At 45.0% G+C, this 24163-nt stretch overlaps 1 protein-coding gene across 5 annotated transcripts in view; it reads left to right on the forward strand.

Moving 5' to 3' along the window:
* LOC122578021 (voltage-dependent calcium channel type A subunit alpha-1) overlaps positions 1–24163 on the forward strand; it is a 101066-nt gene that overhangs the window by 74339 nt on the left and 2564 nt on the right. For 4 of the 5 annotated variants that reach the window (XM_043749858.1, XM_043749860.1, XM_043749861.1 and 1 more), the window contains 16 exons: positions 6403–6513; positions 8518–8601; positions 10644–10760; positions 10821–10886; positions 12045–12136; positions 13201–13685; positions 13899–14003; positions 14084–14187; positions 15605–15661; positions 19116–19303; positions 19575–19926; positions 21398–21525; positions 21673–21827; positions 22145–22177; positions 23231–23735; positions 24053–24163. The exon at positions 24053–24163 is cut by the window's right edge and continues 2564 nt beyond it. In XM_043749858.1, the coding sequence (XP_043605793.1) occupies positions 6403–6513; positions 8518–8601; positions 10644–10760; positions 10821–10886; positions 12045–12136; positions 13201–13685; positions 13899–14003; positions 14084–14187; positions 15605–15661; positions 19116–19303; positions 19575–19926; positions 21398–21525; positions 21673–21827; positions 22145–22177; positions 23231–23735; positions 24053–24092 (2622 nt within the window). In that variant the 3' untranslated portion in view covers positions 24093–24163. Of the gene's footprint in view, positions 1–3538; positions 3650–6402; positions 6514–8517; positions 8602–9809; positions 9858–10643; positions 10761–10820; positions 10887–12044; positions 12137–13200; positions 13686–13898; positions 14004–14083; positions 14188–15604; positions 15662–19115; positions 19304–19574; positions 19927–21397; positions 21526–21672; positions 21828–22144; positions 22178–23230; positions 23736–24052 lie in introns of all 5 variants that reach the window. The other variant, XM_043749859.1, reaches the window with a different exon arrangement.

Raw genomic sequence — 24163 nt, forward strand, 5'->3', positions numbered from 1 at the left:
ACAAACGTGCACAATGGAGAGTTCGAGGCAACTGTAAGATATATAACGTTATATCTGTACGAGGACATTGTTGTTCTTGCCTGCCAATTTACTTATTGTTCTCTGTATAATTGTCATCCTTGTACCCACTGATACGTGTACACAGCTGTGTTGAATACTCTTGCGTTTCCCTCTGGAAAACCAAACGCTCCTTCTCTTCTTTCTCCTTCTTTCGTCATTTTCAATCCATTCGGAGCAGACTTTAGTTGAACAATCGTGATTCACCGTGTGTCTCGATGCTTTTTACTTTATGCTCTTTCCCCCGTTCGTTCCAGTATCGGGACACTTTTATTTCCATGCCAGGCATGCGCGAGTGCCTTCACAACTTTCGGCACGCTGGTCTGTCTCGCTCGTCCATTGAATTTGCAATCGGTTCGAACGACTAAAGCCGATTGGATCTTCCATGGAAGTAGGTACTTTTCGAATATATCGATCTCTTGTAATCGCGAGCGATCCAATCTCCGCTCTCTCTCTCTCTCTCTCACTCTCGTTCAAACGGCCGAATTCGAACGCGTTGAAAAGTAAACGAAACGTTTCACGGCACTCGCGCTCTGCTCTATCCTGTCCTACCACCTACCTCGGTTTATCCAACGTTTCTTTTCGCCTTCCTTCGATATTTTATTCTCCCTTCGTATGTCCGTATTTTTTCCGTTTCGCTTCTTTTCATTTCGTTCGATTTTCATTAGGTTCGGTAAAGTTCTGCGTTACGCGACCGTTTTGTTTTCTTCGTGTCGTTCTTCTTCTACTCCTTGCTCCTCTTTTTATTGCATGCCAGCTGCTGTGTCCTCGTCTTGATAGTAGACGTACTCGAAGATGCGTGGAAAAACCGATATCGAATATCGATGTGCTCCCACGACCACACACACACCCACACATACACACGACGTGCGTTCGACTCGTACGCCTTGACAAGCCCATGTTTGAACTGGTGGCGGGGTTCGAAGCGTTGCACAAGTAACTGGCTTGATTCGATCGAAGATCAACGAGAATAGAAAGTACACGGTGGAAATAACGAGAGAAAACGCTGCGGCATACAACAGCCCTGCACGCGAATCCACGTGCCTTTCTTTACTCTCTTTCTCTTGCGCCGCACATTTTGCTATCTTTTTCTCGATTCGTTCGTTTCCTTGGACGCTGGGTCTATTCGCCTGGCGCGCGCGCGCGCGCTCACTGTCTTTGTGCTCTGCGCACGAGCTGTCTCTCGCGTTCCAGCGTTACTCGTTAGAAGGCCGATCGTTGCGAACACAGAGAGATACGCTTCTTCTCGCCCCGGCCGATCAATTAGCGTCGCGAACAAACTCACGCTCTTTGGTCTTGCAGCGCTCGAACAACGCGATCGTAGAAGTTTTAGAGGACGCACGCGACACGTGTACGATCATGCTTAGCGACTCGGCTAGTCGAGTCGATCCACGCGATACACACGTACGTCTGCGTATACTTATGCAGTTACCGAGGTCGAATCCACGCCAAAAGTTCGATCGGGTACACAGCATCGCTCGTTTCCTTTCGACTCCTTTTCGTTTTTGAAAATGCTGCCTGACGATGCGAAACAACATCGATGAATCATTCTCTACACCGTACTGCACATGGTTTTGTGAATGCCAAGCACACACAAGCGACACACGATATCTAAATATCGCGGCCAAGAGAAACCAGATCGTCGTTCTTCCGTAAAATTCTCGTCGGAGCGTCGATTCTTTCGAGTTCGACGAAACTCCACTCGACGAAACTCGGAAAGAGTGGACGATCGACGAAAGTTAAGGGAAGAAGAAACAACGAGGCTGGATCTCTTTGCCCAAAGGCACGTATTTGTTCCCGACACGTTCCGCAGCACGTATCGCACACAAGATGTCACATCCGTTTGTTCGTTACACACGTACTTACAAAACTGCGTGTCGCATGCTGGCTGCTCGCAAGCGAATCCAACTCGACTGGACTGTGCGTCGAGCGAACCAACCAACACGAGGTCTACCGAATGTGTGTGTGTGTGTTTGTTCCAATACCAAAGAAAAAGACACGTTCCTTGCACGGGGCGCCCGCACGATTCGATCCTTCCAATCCCCTCCTCGAAATCGGACAGACCAAAAAAGAGGAAAGATTGTTTTAGTACCTCGAGCGAAATGATTCTTTTCATACACCGCCCGCTCCCTTTCCCTCCACAAACCACCGTTCTTTTTTTTTTCTTTTTTTTTTTTCTTTCGATCGTGCCTTAGCTCGCTCTCCATATCTCAATTCCTTTCGGTTCGTCTTTTCGTTTCCTTTCGTCGTTTTTCTTTTCGCCGACTTACGATTCGTTCTTCCTCTAGTTTCTCACGACTCTCTGACTCTCTCTTCCAGCACACCAAACTCTCGTATCGCTCCACTCTGGAAACAAATCCTAACGCGAACGACCGAGAGATACCGTTTTATAATCTTTTCGTAAGTTTCTACTTGTCGAAAACCTGGAATCGCTGTCTCGATCGCTTTACCCGTGTCTAGTATTAATTCGGATAACCAACCATCGATAACCAACGCGATTCGCTTTGTTTCAAAACCGCGAATTCGTCCCCTCGGTCGTTGCGTCTCGTCAAACGCGATTGATCATCGCTGGAGCTCTCGATGTGCGATTGATCGCCAGGATATCGCGTAATCGGCCTGTCCTATCGGGACGAAGATTCAATTTTTTGCCACGTAATTCCATTCTAGAAGACGGAAAGATCGCCATGTCGCGACATCCAGTTTGTACCGGCATAGTCATGTGCACGAGTCAGCTCCACGCTTGATACGGTACCGCCCGCCTAAAGCCATCCCCCTCACTTTACCGTTATAAAAGAGGAAACAATCCCTTTAATGTCACCGTTACCGTACACACCCCCTGTACGGTCGTACAGATACACGTATCTAGGTTAACGCTAATATTATACGCCTATGTGTCTCCCTTTTTCTGTCGACTGGAAAGTCCCTCGCTATACATATATATATATATATATATATACATATACATATACATATACATATATGTATGTATATATATATACATATATACACACGTCTTCTATATATTTGTAATACCGTGTCACACAGGGGGAACCGTCCAACGATACGCGACGCTTCGATCGTTGTCGCGATATCCTAAGCCAGAGGATGCTAAATTTATCAACGCGCTAAACTTGGAACAAGTCGATTTCCAGCACGTTCAACGATTCTTCCTCGACTTTACGGCAAAATATGTGCACGCACGTCCGTAGATCGCGTTCGGTGAGCGGTGTCGATGGACGGATCGCTCGATTATCGAGGAGAGCCTCTCGCCCTTTCATCGATTCTCAGTCTTTTGCCGTTCCTGTTGCTTTCCGGGAGGCACGGAGAAAGACGAGAAACGACGAAAGGAGGAATCGCGGTGGTCGTAGAAGCGTCGATTCCCACCGTGTGGCTCGTGATCGGAATACGCGGCAATTCATAGGCTTGTACGTCCGTTTGTCTGTCTCTCTCGGCCGTGTGTTTGTCAGTGTATGCATTGCAGTTCCATCGGCAAAGCGACGCGTACAAGAACGCGCTGAAGTACATGAACATGTGCTTCACGGGGATGTTCACCGTCGAGTGCATACTGAAGATCGCCGCATTCGGCGTCAGGGTAAGCTCCACTATACCAACAAATCCCACCTCCCCTCGTCGAACAGATTATCGAAAGAACGTACTCGCTTAGAGTAGCCAGCTCGAGCGTGCGATCACGCTTCGAGCGGTATTTTCCTCGAAAAATGATGCCTGCGACTTTGTCTTCGTCGTATCCGTCGTTCCGCGCCGATGACGTTCGCGCGACTCAAAAAGAGAGAAATCCATTTAGCTACGACTTTAGAGTTGTTTGGAGTAAATTTGAGAAGACGGTCGCAGAATCAGTTTTCGAAGTAGACTGGTAAGTTTCGCTTGTTAGAGTGCAATTAGAGCTTTTTTTTTTCTCCTTGGAAGAATAGGTAGTATCTTGTCTACTCGAGTACTCGGAAATATCCGTGTATCGCAAGGATACGTGTATGTACGAGTGCAATAGATCACTACTTATTGTTGGAGAATCTTTCGTGTCCGGAGCTGAACAGACGCCGAACGTCCGTAGCGCACGCGCGTCTTTTGTCGATTCTCGTTGCTCTTGGTTGTCCGTTTACGTAGAAACTTACGTACTTTTGCCTGCTTCGTCGATATCGAGAATCGAACTCGCGGCAGAGCTCGCGGCGGATGCTCGGCTCCGAACACCGATCGAACGCGTTGCGCGTTCGTGTACACGCATTTTCTTGCTCTACGAGGATCGTAGAATCGAGAAACATCGAAGAAAACTTCGTAGAACGTTCGTCTTCGAAATTTTTCGATCCGCGGTCTTCGTCGATTCCACACTCCCGGAATCATTAAACACGAAACATCGAAATAGAATTTTCCAAAATCCGTAGCGTCTATAGATGCGATTGTACGCGTAACGAGAACGGAAAACGCGTTTAACCGCGAGTTGTTTCGAAAACGAGACGAGGAACGTTAGTTTCAAGACTAAACCGCATCTACGTCGCGTCCTACCTCGCTGTTAAACGCGTCCTCGAAATACCGCTGTGAAACATAGTTTAAGAAACACATTCGAAACCCGCACACACGCAACACGACACTACACGACACACTAGCGTTTCACATTGGCCGGTATTCAGACACGAAGATACAAAAACCATAACGATCACGTCAATTTATTCTTTCGTTCATATCTCTCTCACTCTTTCTCTCTCTCTCTCTCTCTCTCTCTATTCGTTTTTCGGCTCGTTGTTTTAATTTTTCGACCAAACTTTTCCCACGAGATACGTCGAACGGAGGGGACCGCCTCGAGGAAGTAAATCCGGCTAGCACGCACGTTGAACGTAACTCTAAAGCTCCCCGTATGCTCATTGCCTGGTTGCATCCGCACGTAATCACCGCACGTTGATGTATTTTTTTATTCTCGCATGCGTGCACCGCTGCTTCGACGCGGAGCATCGATTTCTCTCGATCGTCTTTAGTCGCTGGTTATCGTCGAGCGAAGTAAAAGCGAGACGATAAAATCGATGAAAGTAGTAGGCGGACGATCGCGGATAAAATCGATCTTCGACGTGGAACGGTGTCTCTGTTGTTTGCAAAGATTGCGTGTTATGGGCCAACGACGAATATCACTGTCACGATCGCCGCTTCGTCGAGATACGATACGGTGAACGACAGTACCGAACGAACGACCGTGCACGTTCTGAGTTTCCATACACGTCGGTGGAGTCACGAAGGGGTAAAACGAAATAAAACTTGTACTCCCTCGTGAAACTCCGTCGGCGATGGAACGCGACGTAACGTTCGGTGCTTCGACGTGGAACGGTCGATTTTTAAGTAGAACGAAAAGAACGGAAGGCTCGACGACTGTCACCGATTTCCGCCACACGCATGCCGTTTTACCACCACCGGGAACGACCAGTTACGGGTTCTACGCACACCCATCGCACATACAGATACACACACGTACACCAAATGGGTCGTTTCGGGTGCGCCGATGAAGCGCGCGCGGGAACGATCGGTTACTTGGAAAGATCGCTCTGTCGAAGATTGGTTAGACTTGCTCGAAATACTTTCGGGAGGGGAAGATAAGAGGTTAGGTCGATCGAAGGGTTCTTCGATCGAAAGAGGGAGCCGCCGGTTCCCGTTCATCGCAAAGGGATTACTTCGATCGTCCGAAAATTGCTTTCCGCCGGTGCCACAGTCGTAAGTATTGAAATTTCCTCGCGTTTCTCTCCTCTTTATCGCTGGAAGCTGTCGCGCCGATGTATCGGCGATACGAGAGCGGGCTGAAAGTTTGCAGAAATATAGAAAAGAGCCGATGGTGATATCGTCGAAGTAACCCCGTTGCGAGCCAACGTTCCAACCTTCGACAAACGAATCGAGCAAACTTTCTTTCGTTCGAGGTTTCAATTTCTGCTCTCTCTCTCTCTTTTCTCTTTCTTGTTCTTTTTCTTTCCGTAACGACTGCTCACGAGCGAGAAACGGGTGGGAAGCATCTCTCGCGGAGAAAAGAGAATTTGCTCGAATCGTCGAACGACGAAGGAAAACGGAAGAGTAAAAAACGACCGGGCGTTCGATGCGAGGTAAACGAAGAGAGTACCGAAAATCGAACGATAAGAGTAGAAAATGTACGCGAATTATTGGTAAACACGGCGTGACTGTGTGTGTAGCCCGTCTGGAAAGTTGACGAAAAGTTGCGTGAAATCGAGTTTAACGAACGGGAGACTCGCGACGTAGAAAAGAATCGTAGTGAGGAAATAAAGAAAAAAAAAAAAAAAAAAGACGGGCAACGATACAGAATCTAGGCTTGTGTTACGTCTGTGTGTTGGGTGTATTTTATAGTATCACGAGGCGCCGCCAAAACTTGTGGACGCCTTGACCATCGTGAACTTCGCCGTCACATTCCTTTTCCTCATTGAGTGCATCCTCAAACTCGTCGCCTTCGGATACAAGGTATAGAAAAATCCTCTTAATCACTAACTCCACCAATTTCAATCACACGCAACTATATTTCTATAGCCTATACAGTGTTACCACAAGTTCTACATTTTTACTTTTTTTTTCTTTTTTTTTTTTTTACGTAAATCTCTTCTTTAAATCTGTTCGCTGTGCCGAAGCTGGATCAGCCAGTCTGCGCGTTATCGACATCGCGCGAGGGAAATTCACTCGCGGTAACTGGCGAGAGGATTAAGCGTTCGCGTGGTCGCGATTTGGAGATCGAACGATCGTCGTCGATCGAGAGACGCGCATAAAACGAAAAGTAGGACCAGCGCCAGAAAAGAGGAATATATCGAGCGTGTTTATTGTATGGAGGAGCGATCGAAACGTTGAAATTCAAACGAGAGGACCTGTGTGGCTTTCTCGAGTCGGTCTGTCCGCGTAATTCGATCGGCGCTGTGACGAGTAGACAGTTTTGTGAACGTAAGATGCCCCCTGTTGTTTGATCTGTTTCAGAGTTACGATGCAAGTGCGATCGAAACGTGTACCGATTAACTTCGAGCGGTACTCGTAAAAATGGGGGGAACGAGTATTAATAATTGGTCTCCCACTGTGGTGAAATACTGCGAAATGCTCGTAGAAAAAAAAAACCTTGTCCGTGTGCGTAGCGGTCGATACTGCCGCGGCGAAGAAACGACCGACCGAGATAAAACTAAAGTATTTACCTCGTCAGCGAATGACCAGTAGAATATTTTCATTGGTTTATCAACCATGTCCGATTGTACGCTTGCCGTAAAGTTAGTCGCTTTGTAATTTCTCCCACCTTCCTGCTGTTTTTACGCGTACCGTTCGCCGACGGTCGTGAAAAGAAACAAAGTTCGTCGGTATACCTTTGAATCGCCCTGTATTTAGAAGTAAAAGCTAGAGGTAAACTGTAACTGGCGATAGTACCGAGAAGCTGCGATAGAGTTGAGATTGTTACGCTGATTAATCTCTACTGGCTTGCATATATCTTTCTACCATTTAGACGAAAGTGACCTCTTTCCTGGCCCCCGGAAAAAGGTGGAGAAAGTAGAGCTTCTCGCGATAGAACCGCGTCTCTATCTCTCTCTCTCTCTCTCTAGTTTGCTTGCTATTATACCTATTACGGCATGCTCCCGTAGTAGATAAATCTTTAGAAGAGATCCCGTCACTTATATAGTTCAGCCGATCATCGATCACCGAACCGTGCGACTCGGCTATCTCGTAATCGCCTAAAGACCCTCTCAGCCAAGTCTCTTCATCTTGTCACACAACACTGTAACTACGAGCGAGAAGAAATTGGAGAGATATCGGTAGATTATTTCTTTTCGATGTTTTATCTCTCGACCGACTCTCCGTTACGTTTATTTACCGACGAACCATACGTTTTTTTATTTACTACGTACACGACGTTAACGGTATCGCGTTACATCGACCGCTTTCGCGGACCACGGTTACGACAGACCGCTTTTTTTTTTCCACCTATTTCTTTGACCGACGGACGTGTCGTTCTAAAGCACAGCTCTGCGTATTTGCCTCTTAAACCGACATTTACACCCGTGAAAATGCGCGTAGCGATGCACACGTGCGCACACACGAGTACACACACACACACAACTACACACACACACAGAAGCACACGTACACTAGGAAACACGAACGACAAACGAAGGGTAAGGTCGGTCCCGTTGTCGCGGGTCCGAGCTTCCTTCTTTTTCTTTTTCCAACCGAGTTGGTAGTTTCTTAGCGCTAGTTTCGCGAACCATTTACACACTCGCAAACTGTCTCCAAGTTTCCTCCAACGTTCTACTCGTTGGAAATCCGATGACGAGTTGACGGAGAAGCGAAAAAGGACGAAGACGCGGACGAACGAAGCGAATTTCCGTTTGGCGAGCGAAAAATGGGTAAATACGTTGGAAGAAGCTTGGACGCAACGATAGGCAAAATCGATAGCGCGATGGTTTCTAATCGATTTCTTGTTTAATCCCCCGCGAGCAGAATTTCTTCAAGGATGCCTGGAACATGTTCGACTTCGTCACAGTGATCGGCAGCATCGTGGACGCCCTCGTGATCGAGTTCGGGGTACGTAGAGCTTGGGCAAGAATCGCCGTTTAAAGTCGCTGAGTCGAGTAAATGTTCAGAGTGAAGTAGTTTTACGAAAGGAGAAGTAGAATGTCCAGGCGTTTGATCTACCTAACGAGAAACCCGACTATACGAACCTTTCGTTCCCGTTCCTCTTAACTGTGTTCTTAATCCAGTGTTTGCTTGACTGTACATTATCGAGTGTTGTCTTTCCTTTAACCCTTTTGCTGCTTCTTTAGTTTCAGCAAAGTGTACAAATATAACACGTTAGCAGGTAAAATCAACGATCTTATTCGAGCCCTTACTATCTCATGTGTCTGCGTAGCTTTATGCTGCATTCATACGCTACTACACATCCACACTGTACATTATCACACCTGTACATTGTCACACCTGTACGTTATACGATTGCCAGGATTATACGTATACGCAGTATACATGTACATTACGACGCGAGAGCGCCCTTTCGAAGGGAGGAAACGCTATCGAAGATAAATTATTCGCAACGACGGTCGACGAGGAAAGAAAGGAAAATGAAAGAATGGAAAGGAGATGTTATTTCTTGAGAAAGCTTCGCGAGCGTTTTCTTTCGAAAGATTCGTTCTTGTTCACTGCGTATAGCAAAGACGACGTTCCTTCGAACGATCGACATAAATACAGAGCACTATCCATCAAGTATTTCTTTACTCCTCTGTAGTAGAAGTGTATTTACCAAGACCCGAAGTAACATCGTGCTGTACTTCCACATGCCGTAATTATAATCCAGTAAAAGCGTCAGATAAATAGTTGAGCGTCGATGCCACATCGAGGCTGTCGAGTCGAGATCTCCCTTTAAATGCTTGCACTCCTAGTAGGTTTGCTGAATCGACAACGATTAACGTGATATTTTGGCTGAAACTTACTTTTAGATATCAAGGTAAGCCAAAGCCATACCTCTTCCACCAAGCTTCGCGTAAACGACAGTTGTTACAAGTGTCAGTCTCAGTGGCCGCCAGACTAAGCTTCGTTTATATCTATATGTATATATATATATATATCTATACATATATACATACATACGTACATACATACATACATACATACATACATACACACACAGATACATGTAAATCTCCGCTAGTTTGTTCTATATTCGCATATTAAGAGATCAGTGTGCATACCGTCCGGTCGATCCAATAATCTTGCAATATCGTGTATTTTTGTACTAGGAGCGGTTTTCGAGTATGCCCAGTGGCGGCCAACTAGGCGAAAAAAAGGTATAACTTTCGTCACATTTACACCCACAGACGTAAGTTGTCGCCGGTTATACATTTAAGAGACTTTGTTCGATCGATACGTCGAAGACGAAATACGTAATTACACGTACGAATGATTCTTCGTTATCCCGAAGGACGAACGATCGCGGTTGCTCGTTCGTTGCACGTATAAGTTATTACGATTACAACGAATAATACAACGCATAAACATTCTCGAGATCCTTGTTACTACTGCACACGACATATACTCTGCGCGAGTACACAGGGCAGCAGCACACGAGAACAAAGCGACGCTCGAATGGCATATGGATGCGGTATTAACGCGCGATCAAATTTTTCACCTTGCTTCACCGTGCAGTCGTCGCTCGATACACAGAGGCTTGACTGCGGCAAAATGGGTTTAACGAACGACCTACCGAACACTCTACCGTACGCCGATCCGCGTGATTCTAACGCTTTAACGAAATCACGTCTCGCGTTAAAATCACGTTTCGATAAATAAAGATTTCGATGCCCGGAAGGTACGTCGGAATGAAAGCGCCGTAAGATCCCACAGATTCCTCTGTAGCTTCGTTCGCGCATCGAAACGATGTCGATGGCAGCTTCTAACTGCGTTTTGAGCGAGTTTGAACGAGTTTGAACGAGTTTGAACGAGTTTGAACGAGTTTGAACGGGTTCGAAGCAGGCCAACGACACCGTGACGTTGCACGCGCGAAGCCTTCCTCTTATTACGATAAGGAGCCGGCATTTTTGGGGATTAAGTGCAATTTCCTGTGTCCTCCGCAGGAGAACTTTATCAACGTCGGCTTCCTGAGACTGTTTCGCGCCGCCAGGCTGATCAAACTACTCAGGCAGGGCTACACGATACGAATTTTACTCTGGACCTTTGTACAATCCTTCAAAGTAAGTGGACGTCGAATCCTTTTGTTTAATCGAATCGATTTAATTCTAAACTTGTTGCAGGCTCTGCCTTACGTTTGTCTTCTCATAGCGATGTTGTTTTTCATCTACGCGATCATCGGTATGCAGGTACGTACGTTCCCGTCGGAGAAATTCCTTCGACGTTCGTTACACGCTCGTCAGCAGTTTTCTAATTCCTTTGATATCACGTCTCTAATATCACGGGCACGACCGTCGCGTCGAGTCGTACCGAGAGTTTCCAATGCGCGACAATTCGAAAAGTCGACATCGGAGACGGCTCGGTCGGGAACAGGCCGAGTCATGCTATTTACAGGAACAGAATGTTAAACGATACTCGGTCGTGAGTGGGACCATTAGTGACCATGAAATTCCGTTGTCAGGTCTTTGGAAATATATCGAACGATCCAGGAACAGCGATCGATGATCACAACAACTTTCAGTCCTTCTTCGCTGGTCTTATGTTGCTTTTTCGGTGAGTCGAGCAGCTAAACGGAGCAAGTTCCAAGTTGGGCTAAAGTGAACTTTTGTCCACGAGAAAGCTACCGATCAGTCACGCGTTTATCTGGTTTGCCTTCCTGCGTGTGAACTCGCGCTCGTGTTTCTGCGAAAGAGCAGCGTGTGTAGAACGTACAGAACCCGTGAAACAAACGAAAACAGCCAAAAAACACGAACGATCGGTAGCGACTGACCATTATGGTAGAGTACTGGGCTGTTGGCATGAGGTTTAACAAAAGTAAGCTGCTCGACGTGTCAATCTCTGTTGTAATCGAACCCTGCAATTAGATCTCCTCTAGACAGTTGTTCCATAGAGATGCTTGCCCCCTAGTTTATTCAAGTTGATCACGTTATTATAGCGATGCTCGAGAAAGAGACAGAGAGAATCTCTGAAAAATTGAATTTTATACAAAAATCGGTGAACGAAATTCTCTCTCTCTCATTCTCTCTCTCTCTTTCTCGAGGAAATCGCGGTGTCAAGACGAAGAAGAGAGTTAAAAAGACCGTAGATCGTAATTAATGTGGTGGATGCGTATTGTTAGAGAGTAGATCGACGCTATCGCTATGTACACTGGTTAATCGTAACGTGAAATCGTCGTAGAAACTAAACAACGTGTACGATCAATTGGTCACTCGGCGAGAGTCAAACGACGAACGTGTGAATTTCGCGGTGCGTTAAAGTTAAATCGAATCGAATCGATCGGAAGGAAAAACGTTGCTAATACTGTGCTGGCCATTTGGCCACGGTCTTTTTCTTTCTGTCGGACTCAGGTATTCGGTAACATCGCGCTGGATGCTGATAGTTCTATTACCAAGCACAACAATTTCCAAAGCTTCATTCAAGGTCTGATGTTGCTTTTTCGGTAAGTAACACGTCACAAACTACGATTAAAGAAATACAAAAAAAAAAAAAAAAAAAATGAAACCAGCTACTTACGTTTCGTTCCCTTTATATTTATTTTTCTTTTCTGTCGTTTTATATTTTCGTCGGTGTTTCGTTTGTTTGCGAAAAGAGCACTGCGCTGAAACTTAAACACACGCAAATTTCAAAGTCAGAGGAACTTGAATTCTCGAGGAACTTAATTCTCGTTGGACGATGTTTCGCAGAATAAGAAAGAAAGAAAGAAAGAAAGAAAGATATGCGTATAAGGATCGAGGTGATTACTTTTACGTTCTATCGGTTCAATCGACTAACACACTAAACACGAACGGGCTAAACTACGCCTATTTCGTACAAGTTCAAACTAACACTGTAGTAGAGCAGTCGAGTAGAGAATTGAGTTACTAAAACCAGTATTCGCTTTTGGTGTTGCATCTAATTACGAGGAAACAGAGTTCTATGCATGAACCGTGTTCTCAGTGACATATTCCATAGATTCGATATATGACGTATCGAAACACTTGTATAACTCGGGTCTAACGTTAAACGTTTGTAGTTTGATACCGATAAAGTGGAAGTATTTATAAAAGTTCCCGTTGACGACGTATCGTATGCTTCGAGTTGAGTAATTTGCATGAAAGTTCCGATCGACGAATTCTGAAATTCCGTTATCAGCTTCCATTTAACAACGATCTGCCGACGAGAAACGCATAGTAACGGAAGCAAGATGAATTTCACAAGTCGTTGATCACAGCACAAATGTCTATCAACTTTCGATGGGTATAGCATTCGAATTGTAGTAGAGGTTTGACGAAGAGAGGCCGTCATCTTCGAATTTCCGATTTTGATGAAATTTTTCTCGAAGAATCCTCGTAAAAGTTCCAAGCTTTCGAAACGTTTTGATCGATCCATCGTGTACAAATCTTACCATTTAGGATATGTACGCGCGCCAAAAGTTTCATAAAAGTCAGACATTCGAGGATAGTAATCTCTCTTTAAAAGCGATTTATCCGCGAGAAGCGGAATTGAAACGTAAAATATTATCAGGTGTGCGACCGGCGAGGCATGGCCAAATATCATGCTGTCCTGCGTGAAAGGTCGTCCGTGCGACGCGAAAGCCGGAAAGCAAGAACCTGGTGGCTGTGGTTCGAACATCGCGTACGCCTACTTCGTCTCGTTCATCTTCTTCTGTTCGTTCCTAATGCTGAATCTCTTCGTTGCCGTCATTATGGACAATTTCGATTATTTAACGAGAGACTCGTCGATCCTGGGCGCTCATCACTTGGACGAGTTCGTCCGGATCTGGGCCGAATACGATCCAAACGCAACGGGAAAGATCCATTACACCGAGATGTACGACATGCTCAAGAACATGGATCCACCGTTGGGATTTGGTAACAAATGTCCAAACAGGCTTGCCTATAAGAAGCTCATCAGGATGAACATGCCGGTGGACGTCGACTTGAAGGTGAACTTCACTACCACTCTGTTCGCCTTGATTCGCGAGAATCTCAATATCAAAGTGAGAAGGGGTGAGTTTAATAAGCGTCGCGGCTTATTTTCGAGTTTAACCTACGGTCGGTGTCGTTGGGTCATCGAGCGATTCGGAAAATTGAAATTTCGTCAAATCGATTGACCATTAATTTCAGCAAACTATCGCAATCGATTTTATATCACCGAACGATACCGATCTAGCGTTGATCCGTACGTCGGAACGTTGCCTCACGATTCCTATTCACTTTTAGCTTCCGAAAGGAACCAAGCGAACGAAGAACTGAGAGACACGATCAGAAGTATTTGGCCTCTGCAGGCGAAAAAGATGTTGGACCTTTTGATACCTAGGAACGAAGGTGAGAATTTTATGGAACTTGGAACAGTATCGCTGTTCGAGATACCCTACAAACGAGCGTTTTTCTCTCTTTGATTTTAGAATTAGGCAAAGATAAGATGACCGTTGGTAAGATATACGTCTGCCTTCTGATACTCGAAAGTTGGAGGACGACCAGGTTTGGTCAGATAGAATCAACCGGACAGGTGAGTTTATCGTTGGTTACGGTTCGAGTGTGACTCGTACGAAAATGGAAGTCCCTAGCGATATTTCCCTGTTCAAACAAGGAACCTCTGTGTTGCACTTCCACGTGGTTTGTTCGTCGCCTTGCTGATCCTCGTTAGATCGTCAATTTGCACTGTTTCCCAATGAAAGTGGTTAACTTGGTTAGAACGAAGCGAGTCGACCAGGCGAACCTCGTAGGAATGCAGTTGAGGATTGAGTTCGAATGGATGTTTGTCGTTGGCTTCTTCGTGGTAGGATTTCACATGGACGGTGTGAAAATCACGTTTCGAATAGAGAATTTCCAAGATTCCAAGTAGCTTCTTGATTGCCCACGAAAGCTTAGTATCGCAGAGACTCGAAAATTCGCCGAAACGAACGGATAAGACGATCGAGTTACCTCGAGGACGATTTTCATCGGAAATGTCAAGATGCCTTTGGAAATACGGACGCGATTCTAAGCTTTCCTTCCTCTTTCCCAACACATTCTGACGCTATATTAATGTGTGCTCAGTAGTGCTGAGAATTTCTCAAACATTCTAACGAGTAAAGAATATTCGAAATTTTTGGCTGAACTCTTTATCCCGGCGCAGCCGTTCTACGACGAATAGAACGAACGAGATGTCGATGAAGGAAAATGTTGCTGTTCGGATAACTTGGAACGGTCTCGCTGGGATAACGAATCGGCGTAATTTATCGTTAGTTGAATATTACGAACAAGAAAGACGTTCAATTTCTGTCTGTTAAGTTGAATTAGCCGAGTCAATATGTGTAGAAGCAGTTCGATGTGTCACCCTTCCTGAACGTCACGATTCAAATTTCATGCAAATGACTAAACGTAGATTATCTAGAGTCGATACGTCGATCGCCACTACTCGTTGATTATTCGGAAGATCGATAAATTTGACGACCATAACGATACGACGACGGACGATACGAAATTTCTTTCGCTCGTTCCGATCGGTCGATGCTATGTAGCGTACGACGTGTCGACGCAAATACCGATTACACATAGAAAATTAGGACGATATAAGTCTTGAATGAGTTACGATTAGAACATTAGAAAGGAATCTGTGTGTTGAATTTATACGTGTTTCCATTGAAAAGTCATAGAAAGAGAGTACGACAACGAGGTTTGAACCTTCGAATTATCGATAAATAGAATTATGTTGTTGTCCTTATTATTATCATTACTATTATCTTTGTTATTATTACTGTTATGGTTATGATTATGATTATGATTATCGTTATTATTGTGACATTAGCGTAGGAGTAATTTATGAAAACTGGATATTAATCACAGATACTGTATTATGTTTATGTAGTTATTATATACCCAGACAAGAGGATGTTCACGCAGCTATCAATCATCTCTTTGTGTCTTTTCTCTTTGTTTTCCAGAACGATAACGATCTTATCGATAACGATAATGCCGGGCAAAGTCCTGCAGCCCAGGCGGTAGTACTTACTTTTTCTCTTACTTATCTTATCATCTTAATACGGTCTTTCCGTTTTATTTTTCCTTTGTACAGAGTTACATTACGTTTCACTGATACTACGATCGTTCACGTGTTTCGTCGTTCGTTGCAAGGTGGACCGTCATCGAAACGTTTCAATGAAAATTTCAAATAGATACGTTTTAATCGGCAGTGCATACAGAATGGAAGTAACGGCGTAAACTTTGCAACGAACGATTCCTACCTTTCTTGTACATAATAACATTAATAATACGTTCCTTTTATATCTCAATCGCTATCTCCTGCAGAGACACAGTAGCCTATCGTGTACCGTATCCTTTGTACATATTACAAAGTATACTTTGATCGATCGATTTCGATCGTTGATAAACGTACGATCCTTCTTTTTCTTCTTTTCGTTTTTTTTTTTTTTTTTTTTTTCTCTTAATTTACGAATCGGCGGTTGTATCTCTGCTCTTTTCTTAATCTTGTACGTTTCTTTCTATGTATCGACACAGATCCACGATACAGACGCGTGCACACACTATGACATTTATTACACATGTACATTTTCGTTAGAGTTACTTTCCTTTCACATCGTAGACCTTTGTTCTTTCCTTAACTGTTCAACTGTCACTGAATCACAGATCGATAGAGGATAACGCAACGGCAATTGATGCGAATACCGTATAATCGCCGCCGTACACGCTATCGGCAGTTTGAGCTTTACGAAAAGAAAAGGCAGAAAAATGAGAAAGACGAAATCAACGGCGGTTGCGTTCTATATAGAATCACAATCACACGAGCGAACTTTTTCTTCTTTCTTAGGCACTTAATATATTAGTGGAAGTAATTACTAGAGCATCCGTCGAGTTTACACTATATAGAACTTTTTAGATATTTTAGTCTTTCCTTTTCAAAGAATTTCCTTTCTTTAATGGCACGTTTCCTCTTCAAACAATAAGCAACCAATAGTCTAGGATAATATTTGAATCTAGTTAAATTCGTTCGATCCTATGCATCGTCAACTTTTAATCGACATTTTCTCTTTCCCTCTTCTTTCCCATTTCGATGAAAGAAGGTTTTCTTTTAACGAAAAGCCGCACTACCAGAGGTAATCGCGACGATGCATAGGATTGCAACGTTTTGAGTTTTCTAGTGGTGGTGTCGATGTCACGTGGGCGATCGTTCGCACGTTGTTCCCACGTGAATCGGCTCTTTGCCCCCGAGAACACCATATAGCTGTGTGTAAGTAAATTACCTAGTACGTGGAACCTCCTATAGAAAAATACCGAAGAGACTTGATCCTCGAACATAGCTCGCCTTTTGCCTCGAGTAATCGTTCCATTAATTAGGTCGCAATTAGTGATCACCAATTTCCGATCTCATCTCTTAGAGCGATAGTTCTCCAAGCCCAAATGTATTTGATAGTTGGTGTCCGACATAGTCGATCTTAGATCAAGCATTAAAAGTTGTTTCTTTTGGAATTTTTTCAAAACGATGTATCCTTGTTACGAAACTTTGCTACAGCTCTGATTGTACCTTTTCTTCTTACTTCTTTTCTTTTCTATTCTCTCATTCTCGTCCCCCGCCCCCCCCCGTCCCCCTACAGCAGCTCTTAGACAAAAAGATTGAGGAATTCACTTTCGATTCGAACTAGATTCTCCAGGACTGCGTTCTCGAGGATCGAAACGAAAGATCGAATCGAGGTGCGTTCATCGAGTTAGATTTTCTCGTTATATGTATCGAACTGTATATTATTTCCCTTCTTATCTACCTGTTACTCTCTCTAACGACGTAGCGTAGTGATTACTCTTAGAGAATCTACAATTTCCTTAGACTCGTTGCCTTGCTGATTCTCTTCCGATGGCTTACCTTCTCACACGGTTTTACAACAAGGACACACAATTCAGCATCCCCGCATTACTCGGTTACACGCAGACAACACGACTACGACTACCATACTGTTTTCTAACTAGCTAGATTTCAAGTTTTTCTACGGGAGATTCGGTGACGGTCTGTTCTTTTTTCTTTTTTTTTTTTTTTCTCTCTCGAAACAAACGATGCCGTGAACAACCAAATGTTCTTTTTCGCGATGCAACCACGATCACTCGCCGGACGACGTAAGAACGTATCGTATCGACGAATATAAATCGACGTACGATGGTTCGAAGTACGGCGAGTATTCGCGTTGCTTCTCGATCATCGAGAGGGGGAAAAGGGCCTCCGCGAGGATGCGCTTTTCGTCGTATTCGAAGTATCTAAATATTAGTAGACCAAGTATTTGAAGCAAGTTAAAAATTCTGTCGTATCGTATCGCAGAGTATTTGAACGAAGATAATTGACGGTAGATGAAAGCTAGCCAAATATGGCGTACGTAGGCATGTTGGTAATTCGAGTGAAATGTACACCCGCGTCCAATTTATGTGTACGTATACGATAAACGAATAGAGTTAGTCTAGTATCCCCAAAGTAGTTCTGTTCGCTATGGTTGGCTTGTGTACTGTGTTTGTCCACGACCTGTTCGCATATGTATGTATCGATATGTCGAAGAAAATATTCGCCAATCGTGCATCTTCCTCTGCGACCAATTTAGAAATTGACTTGCTCGAAGAATTATTATAGGGGACCAGGGAATGTTGAGCGCGTCTATCCGATATCGAGGAATATGAACGATTCGCTTATTACTTTGCATGCCTACTAACGTTTGCATTTCTACAGTACCGTAACCGTGACGAGTAATTAAATGTCTTCGTTTGCATATAGTTCTTTACGCTCACTTGTAAACACTCGACAAGTAAATAAGAAAAATAATTGATATACGTACGTAAGAATCTAGCTTTTGAGAAACATATACAGGCTTTGCCAGAGTGATCCACCGTCACAGATTACAGTTACCACTTTTACTACAATTTCGTTCGATGCTCGACATTTCTTGCAATTCTCTGCACACGCATCTCAAAAAGCAAATAGAAAAAAAGATAACAAAAAAAAAAAAATAATAATAATAATAAACGTGTACTTTCTTGCCGTTGGAGGAAAAAATCTTTTTCTTAGCGACACTCTCAAGTGCACCATGTCACGTAATACTCTTTCTAGCATGGCCTCTGTTTTTTGGCGAAAATTTCTCTACTGCCGTTTCGTTGCTACAACTCGTGCTCTATCTTAATCGTTCTTTTTTTTCCTTCTAACTCGAAAGCACGCAAGATGTAGATAAGAAATAAAAAAAGAAAGAAAGAAAGAAAGAAAGAAAAAAAAGGTAAAGCGAGGAGAACGAAAGAAAGCCTGTATGTGCCTGTACATACTGTAACGATAATACGAGTTGGCTCGAAGATCGAGACGTCTGTAAACGACGATCGATAAAACGACAAAGTAAAAAATATAAAAACACAATACACAAAAGAAATATCGATCAACTCTGATAGTCGGTGTGGTTTCGCACGGTTCGACTTTAGCAATCGGCCTTATTCAACTGCATACTGGACGTGACGGCGGTAAATCATACCGGAAATAATCACGCAGCCGGAAGTAGGGCGAACAGCCTCGAACACGTGGTACGGCCGACACCGGAAACGAAGCTCGATCAACGCAAGGAGCACATGGAGGAAGACGACGAGCACAGTAGACGTCAACGTAGCATCAGGTACTTGGTCTCCGTTTTAATCTCGATCGGATATCGACGGCTATAGCCTCGAGCTTCGTTTTGCAACAGACCATACTTCTCGCTCTATAAGAACGACGCTTGTAAGAACTTAAAACGTGCCGGTACGTTGGTACGTCCGTGCGGTGAGAAACCACGATACGTTCGAAGTAATAGCGGGAACGTCGGTTTGTCGGAAAACGAAGAACGAAATAGGAAGGAATATTTGTAATCGTGACGACGATTTTCTTGTTCTCTTTCGGTTTGATTTCAGAAATAAAAAGGTGAACTGGAAGATGTCCCACCAGTACGATATACTAGGCAGCAGCGGAGAGAGTAGCCAGGGAGGGGGTGGGTCTGGGGTTGTACCCGTAGTTATTGACGAGGATCGCGCCCCCGAGCTAGAGCCATTGCTGGCTGAGGTGCCCTCCCAGCAGGATCAAAACTACTACTACCACCATCACCATCACGACCAATACTACGATACCGACAATGATCTATACTATGACCATCACCACCACCACCACCACCATCACCATCACCATCATCATCATGCTCACCGACCACCCTCGTACTATCAACACCAGAATACCTACGCACCTCGCTCCTCGATCCGTTATCACAAGGTCTCTCGGCTCGATTCAATTAAAATCCTCCTCGATTTCGAATGAATCTCGATTCCCACGAAATCTCCCTCGATCGGTTGCGATACAGAACGAATCGACTTAGCTCGTTGGGTTTATCAAGCTCGCGAGCTAAGGGACTTCCACTTGCTGTGCGCTTGGCTCTACTTCACCTCGAGACACGTGTCTAGATCGCGCTAGATCGAGGATACTTCGCTTCGATCGGGATGTACAGATATTTTCACGTTGTCGTCGTTTCTAGATCGAACCGACCGATTGTACATAGATCTCGGTGTGTGACGTTACGCTTTATTAGACTTAGATCGATTATCGTTAGAGCGGGATATATCGTTTGTTTCGTGGAATTAGTTTGAACGATGCGCTAGTAAATCGCGAGTGATTTCTTATTTACGATTAGACGAAGAAGCAGCTCCCTTAGTCTAGTTCGTGAATAACCAATGAAATTCCTTATAGACGGGCTCGAGGACACACCCTTAGATCGGGATAGATTTTAGACGACTAGGTCGTACTGTAGTGGATAGACTGGCGTTCGCGAGGTTAGTGTAAACGTTGTTCGATTCGCGCACGGTTGTCCGAAACACGGCTGAGAAAGCATATGTGGCCCAGGCAATGTGACTCGGCAAACATCAAGATCGATTTACGAATCGATGTTTGAACGGCCTTCGCCTCAGCACGTGTGTGGATACGAGGAAGAAACGAAGCGAAATTCTTTAGCGAAAGTTCAACGCGAATGTTTAGAGAAACCCCACCCTTATCCCTAGCTGCTTTCAGCCTTGAGATTACTCTCGAGAGTAACGAAGCACTCGTGTATTCGTCAACGATTGCCTCGTTCTCCGTGTGTCTCGTTGTTCGTTATAATTCCATGTATATCCGTGTGCCGGTAAGTAAGAAAGATCGGTGAGACGAGCGACGGCTCGTCGCAGCGGTACTGCAAACACGACCAACTGGTTTCTCTTCTTCTCTCACCTAAACCGCTCCGAACGAAACTAAATCAGCAAAGCATGTGCATGCCCGAAACTTTTATCTCGCATGCTTCTACACGCGCGTACATGTGCCTGTATATCGACTTCTCTGCTCCTCCTCGCTGACTGTTCTTCTCATGTTCGAAATCGTCGAGACAGTTTCTCGAGACAAAACCAGACAAACGAGAAGAAGACGAATCTCAGCGCGAATTTCCATCCGGTGTCTTAACCGACGCGCGTCGCGCACATATTTTCAATTCACGTTCGCTGCAAACTCGTTCGCTGCACTCTGTACGTTTCGTTTTGGGAAACTCGCGCGGAGATTCGCGTTCCGGAGGCAAAAGGCGTCTCGATTCGGAAAAGACGTTTTGTTCGAGTCGCGAATCGTTAGTAACGATGGCAAAGAATCGGCGGCACCCCGACTCTCCTTAAACTCCTGATTTATTCCGTTTCTCGGGGCGGTCCTCTAATCGACGAGTCTGTTCGTTTAGATGGAGCTTCAGGACGTTGTAGTTAGCGACTCGCGTGCCGGTAGTCTCGAGAGTCTTACCCACGCCGGCAAAAGACTTCATCCACCCGTGCAACCGGTTAGACATCCATCGCGTTCACCGAGTTTAAGGTAATAACAAGACGCAACTAACTAGAAAATGAAATTAGTGGAAAGCATCGAATTCGTGTAAAGCACGAACAGGTGTCCCGATGCTTACAATCGACAGGAGGATGACACGCGCGGTGCGAATATGAAATTAATTCGTAATTCTTTCAGGAGACACTCGCCAGGCCGACCTGCATACGATCATCATGGTCATTATTACCACGAAGGACCAGGGTTTAGCGACACGGTTAGCAACGTCGTCGAGATTCAGAGACACACGCATCATCCCCATCCGACACAGTACAATCATCGGCACAGGATCCGAGGTACAAGACAGCAATGATAATTTCGTCGAAGAAAACACGGTGCAACGATAAGTCCTTTTTACGAAATCCAACCTACGAATCTCTTTTGCGAACGTTTCTCGTACACGGATCGTATTTCAAAACGATCGTAAAAGTCTCGAACGAACTCGCTCCGATCTCTGTTCGATGCTGGCACCGTGGAACGGACGAGAGATTCGTAGTTACGATTTAGAAAAAATATGAATGTCGCTATAAATGGTTTACTCGCAAGAGGCAGAAGCTCTGTGTCACTCGATGTAATATGTTTCTTCGTTTTGTTCTGTTATGCGCCTACAAAGACTATTACGACCACTGCGACTATTACGACGATGGTAATTTCTTTCGCAACTCCGTTTCATTCCCTCTTCCAAAGCAATCTCATTATTATTATTATCATCATCATCATCATCATCGTCATCGTCATTATTATCATTATTGTTATCATTACCCTTATTATTATTATTATTATTATTATTATTGCTATTATCATTATCGACATATCATCGTCATCATCATCATCATCATCATCATCGTCATTATCATCGTTACTTTCACCGATTATCGTTTGGCTTTCACGGTTGTACATTTTCCAGCCACATCGTTCACCGATACAACAAACAGATACAGATTAGTACGCAATCGACACAGTATCGCACAAAACAGACACTCGAATACGAACGATCATACTTTTCCTCGTTCTTTTCCAAACTCTCCTTTACGATCGGATACGTCGAGAACGTTTCGAAAATTCCAAACGTAAAAATTCCAAAAAAAAAAAAAAAAAAAAAAAGGAAAAGAAAGAAACCAATTCTTCTCGACCGTTCTTCGTTGACTACTATCTAGTACATCATTCTGTGTTTCTTACATTCGTCGATTACTTACTCGCGATTCCTTCTGATTCGTTCGAGACACCGCACTGCACGAAATGGATAACACAGGCTTTCGATATCGAGCACTCTTGCACACTGAAAACACTTGCACTCTGTCCCTCCCATCTAGAGACATCGTTGATTAGAGACGCTCGTTGGTTGTTTGTACTTAGCTATAGTATAACTGCACGCACCGCGGTCCCTAGAATCTTTGGTGGAGCTAGAGAGTTTAGCATGCGGCATGTTGCCCGATGCGGCACTCTGTTAACGAACAGCTAGACCGACTCCGACTCTAGTCGAATTCCACCGTTGCTGTAAACGACTCGATATCTATAGTATACGTGCCGCGGTATCCTCCTAGACACGCGAACAACGTTCGTCCCCTCGGCTACGACCATATTCCCTTCGATAGTCCTCGAACAATCCCGTTTCATCGAATGATCTCCTAGGGCAGGTAGAGGATAGTGGTCGCGCACAGAGACTCGGAACGCAAACGCTAACGACTATATTCGTCAGGTCCGTGGAGCGCTTCGACCAGTCCAGCGAGGACACCGAGTCCCATTCACCACATCGATCGAGGCCGGCATTACGGGACGACAAGCTTGGAACAACGATCGAGAAGTCCGAGTCCGATCGGTGGTCGCCAGCCTGCTCATTCCCACCAGCACTATCATCGGCATCATCCCCATCAGCACAGTTATCCGGTGTTAGTGACCAGACGGGGACAGGGTCGTCTACTGCCTCCAACGCCCAACAAACCGTCGACTCTGCAACTGAAACCGGCGAACATCAATTTCCCCAAGTTGAACGCTTCGCCGACTCACGGCTCGCACATGCACGTGACGCTCCCGGCTGGCATGCAGCATCCGCCACCAGGACAGCATTTGCCACCGATGCAACCAAGCCACTGTCCGTTGAGCTTCGAGCAGGCGGTGGCAATGGGCCGCGGCGGCCGTCTCTTGCCCAGTCCTGTACCAAACGGGTACAAACCTCAGCCGCAGGCTAAGCAAAGGACACCCAGGTGAGCGTTCTTTCGATTTTCTTCGAGTTGTTCGAGTCACGCCAGACGTTGTACGGAACATCGAGTCGCGTCATCGCGCGATAGCTGTTCCCAGTGGCCCGATTCACGAATTCCACGTTAGGAATCCGTCATATTAGAAAATCGAGTCGTGGAATGAAATATTTAAAGCAAAAAGTAGCCATCGAGCGTAAAATTAAATAAGGAAATAAAACGTGAATTTTCGACAGCCACTGGGGACACGATCGCGTCAAAGTACCGCGATATCGAACGCGTTGAGAACAAAAGGTCGCGAGTTGACTTTCGTCGGATCGTTACAGATCGAGACACTCTGACAGCGACGAAGACGACTGGTGCTAGCCAAAGTGGGACCCTGGACGGTGGTCCGGTGACGTGGACGCCCCCAGGCGTCTTAGGGTTTGCGCGTGAAT

The sequence above is a fragment of the Bombus pyrosoma genome, linkage group LG3 (assembly GCF_014825855.1).
Source record: "Bombus pyrosoma isolate SC7728 linkage group LG3, ASM1482585v1, whole genome shotgun sequence".
NCBI classification, from domain to species: domain Eukaryota; kingdom Metazoa; phylum Arthropoda; class Insecta; order Hymenoptera; family Apidae; genus Bombus; species Bombus pyrosoma.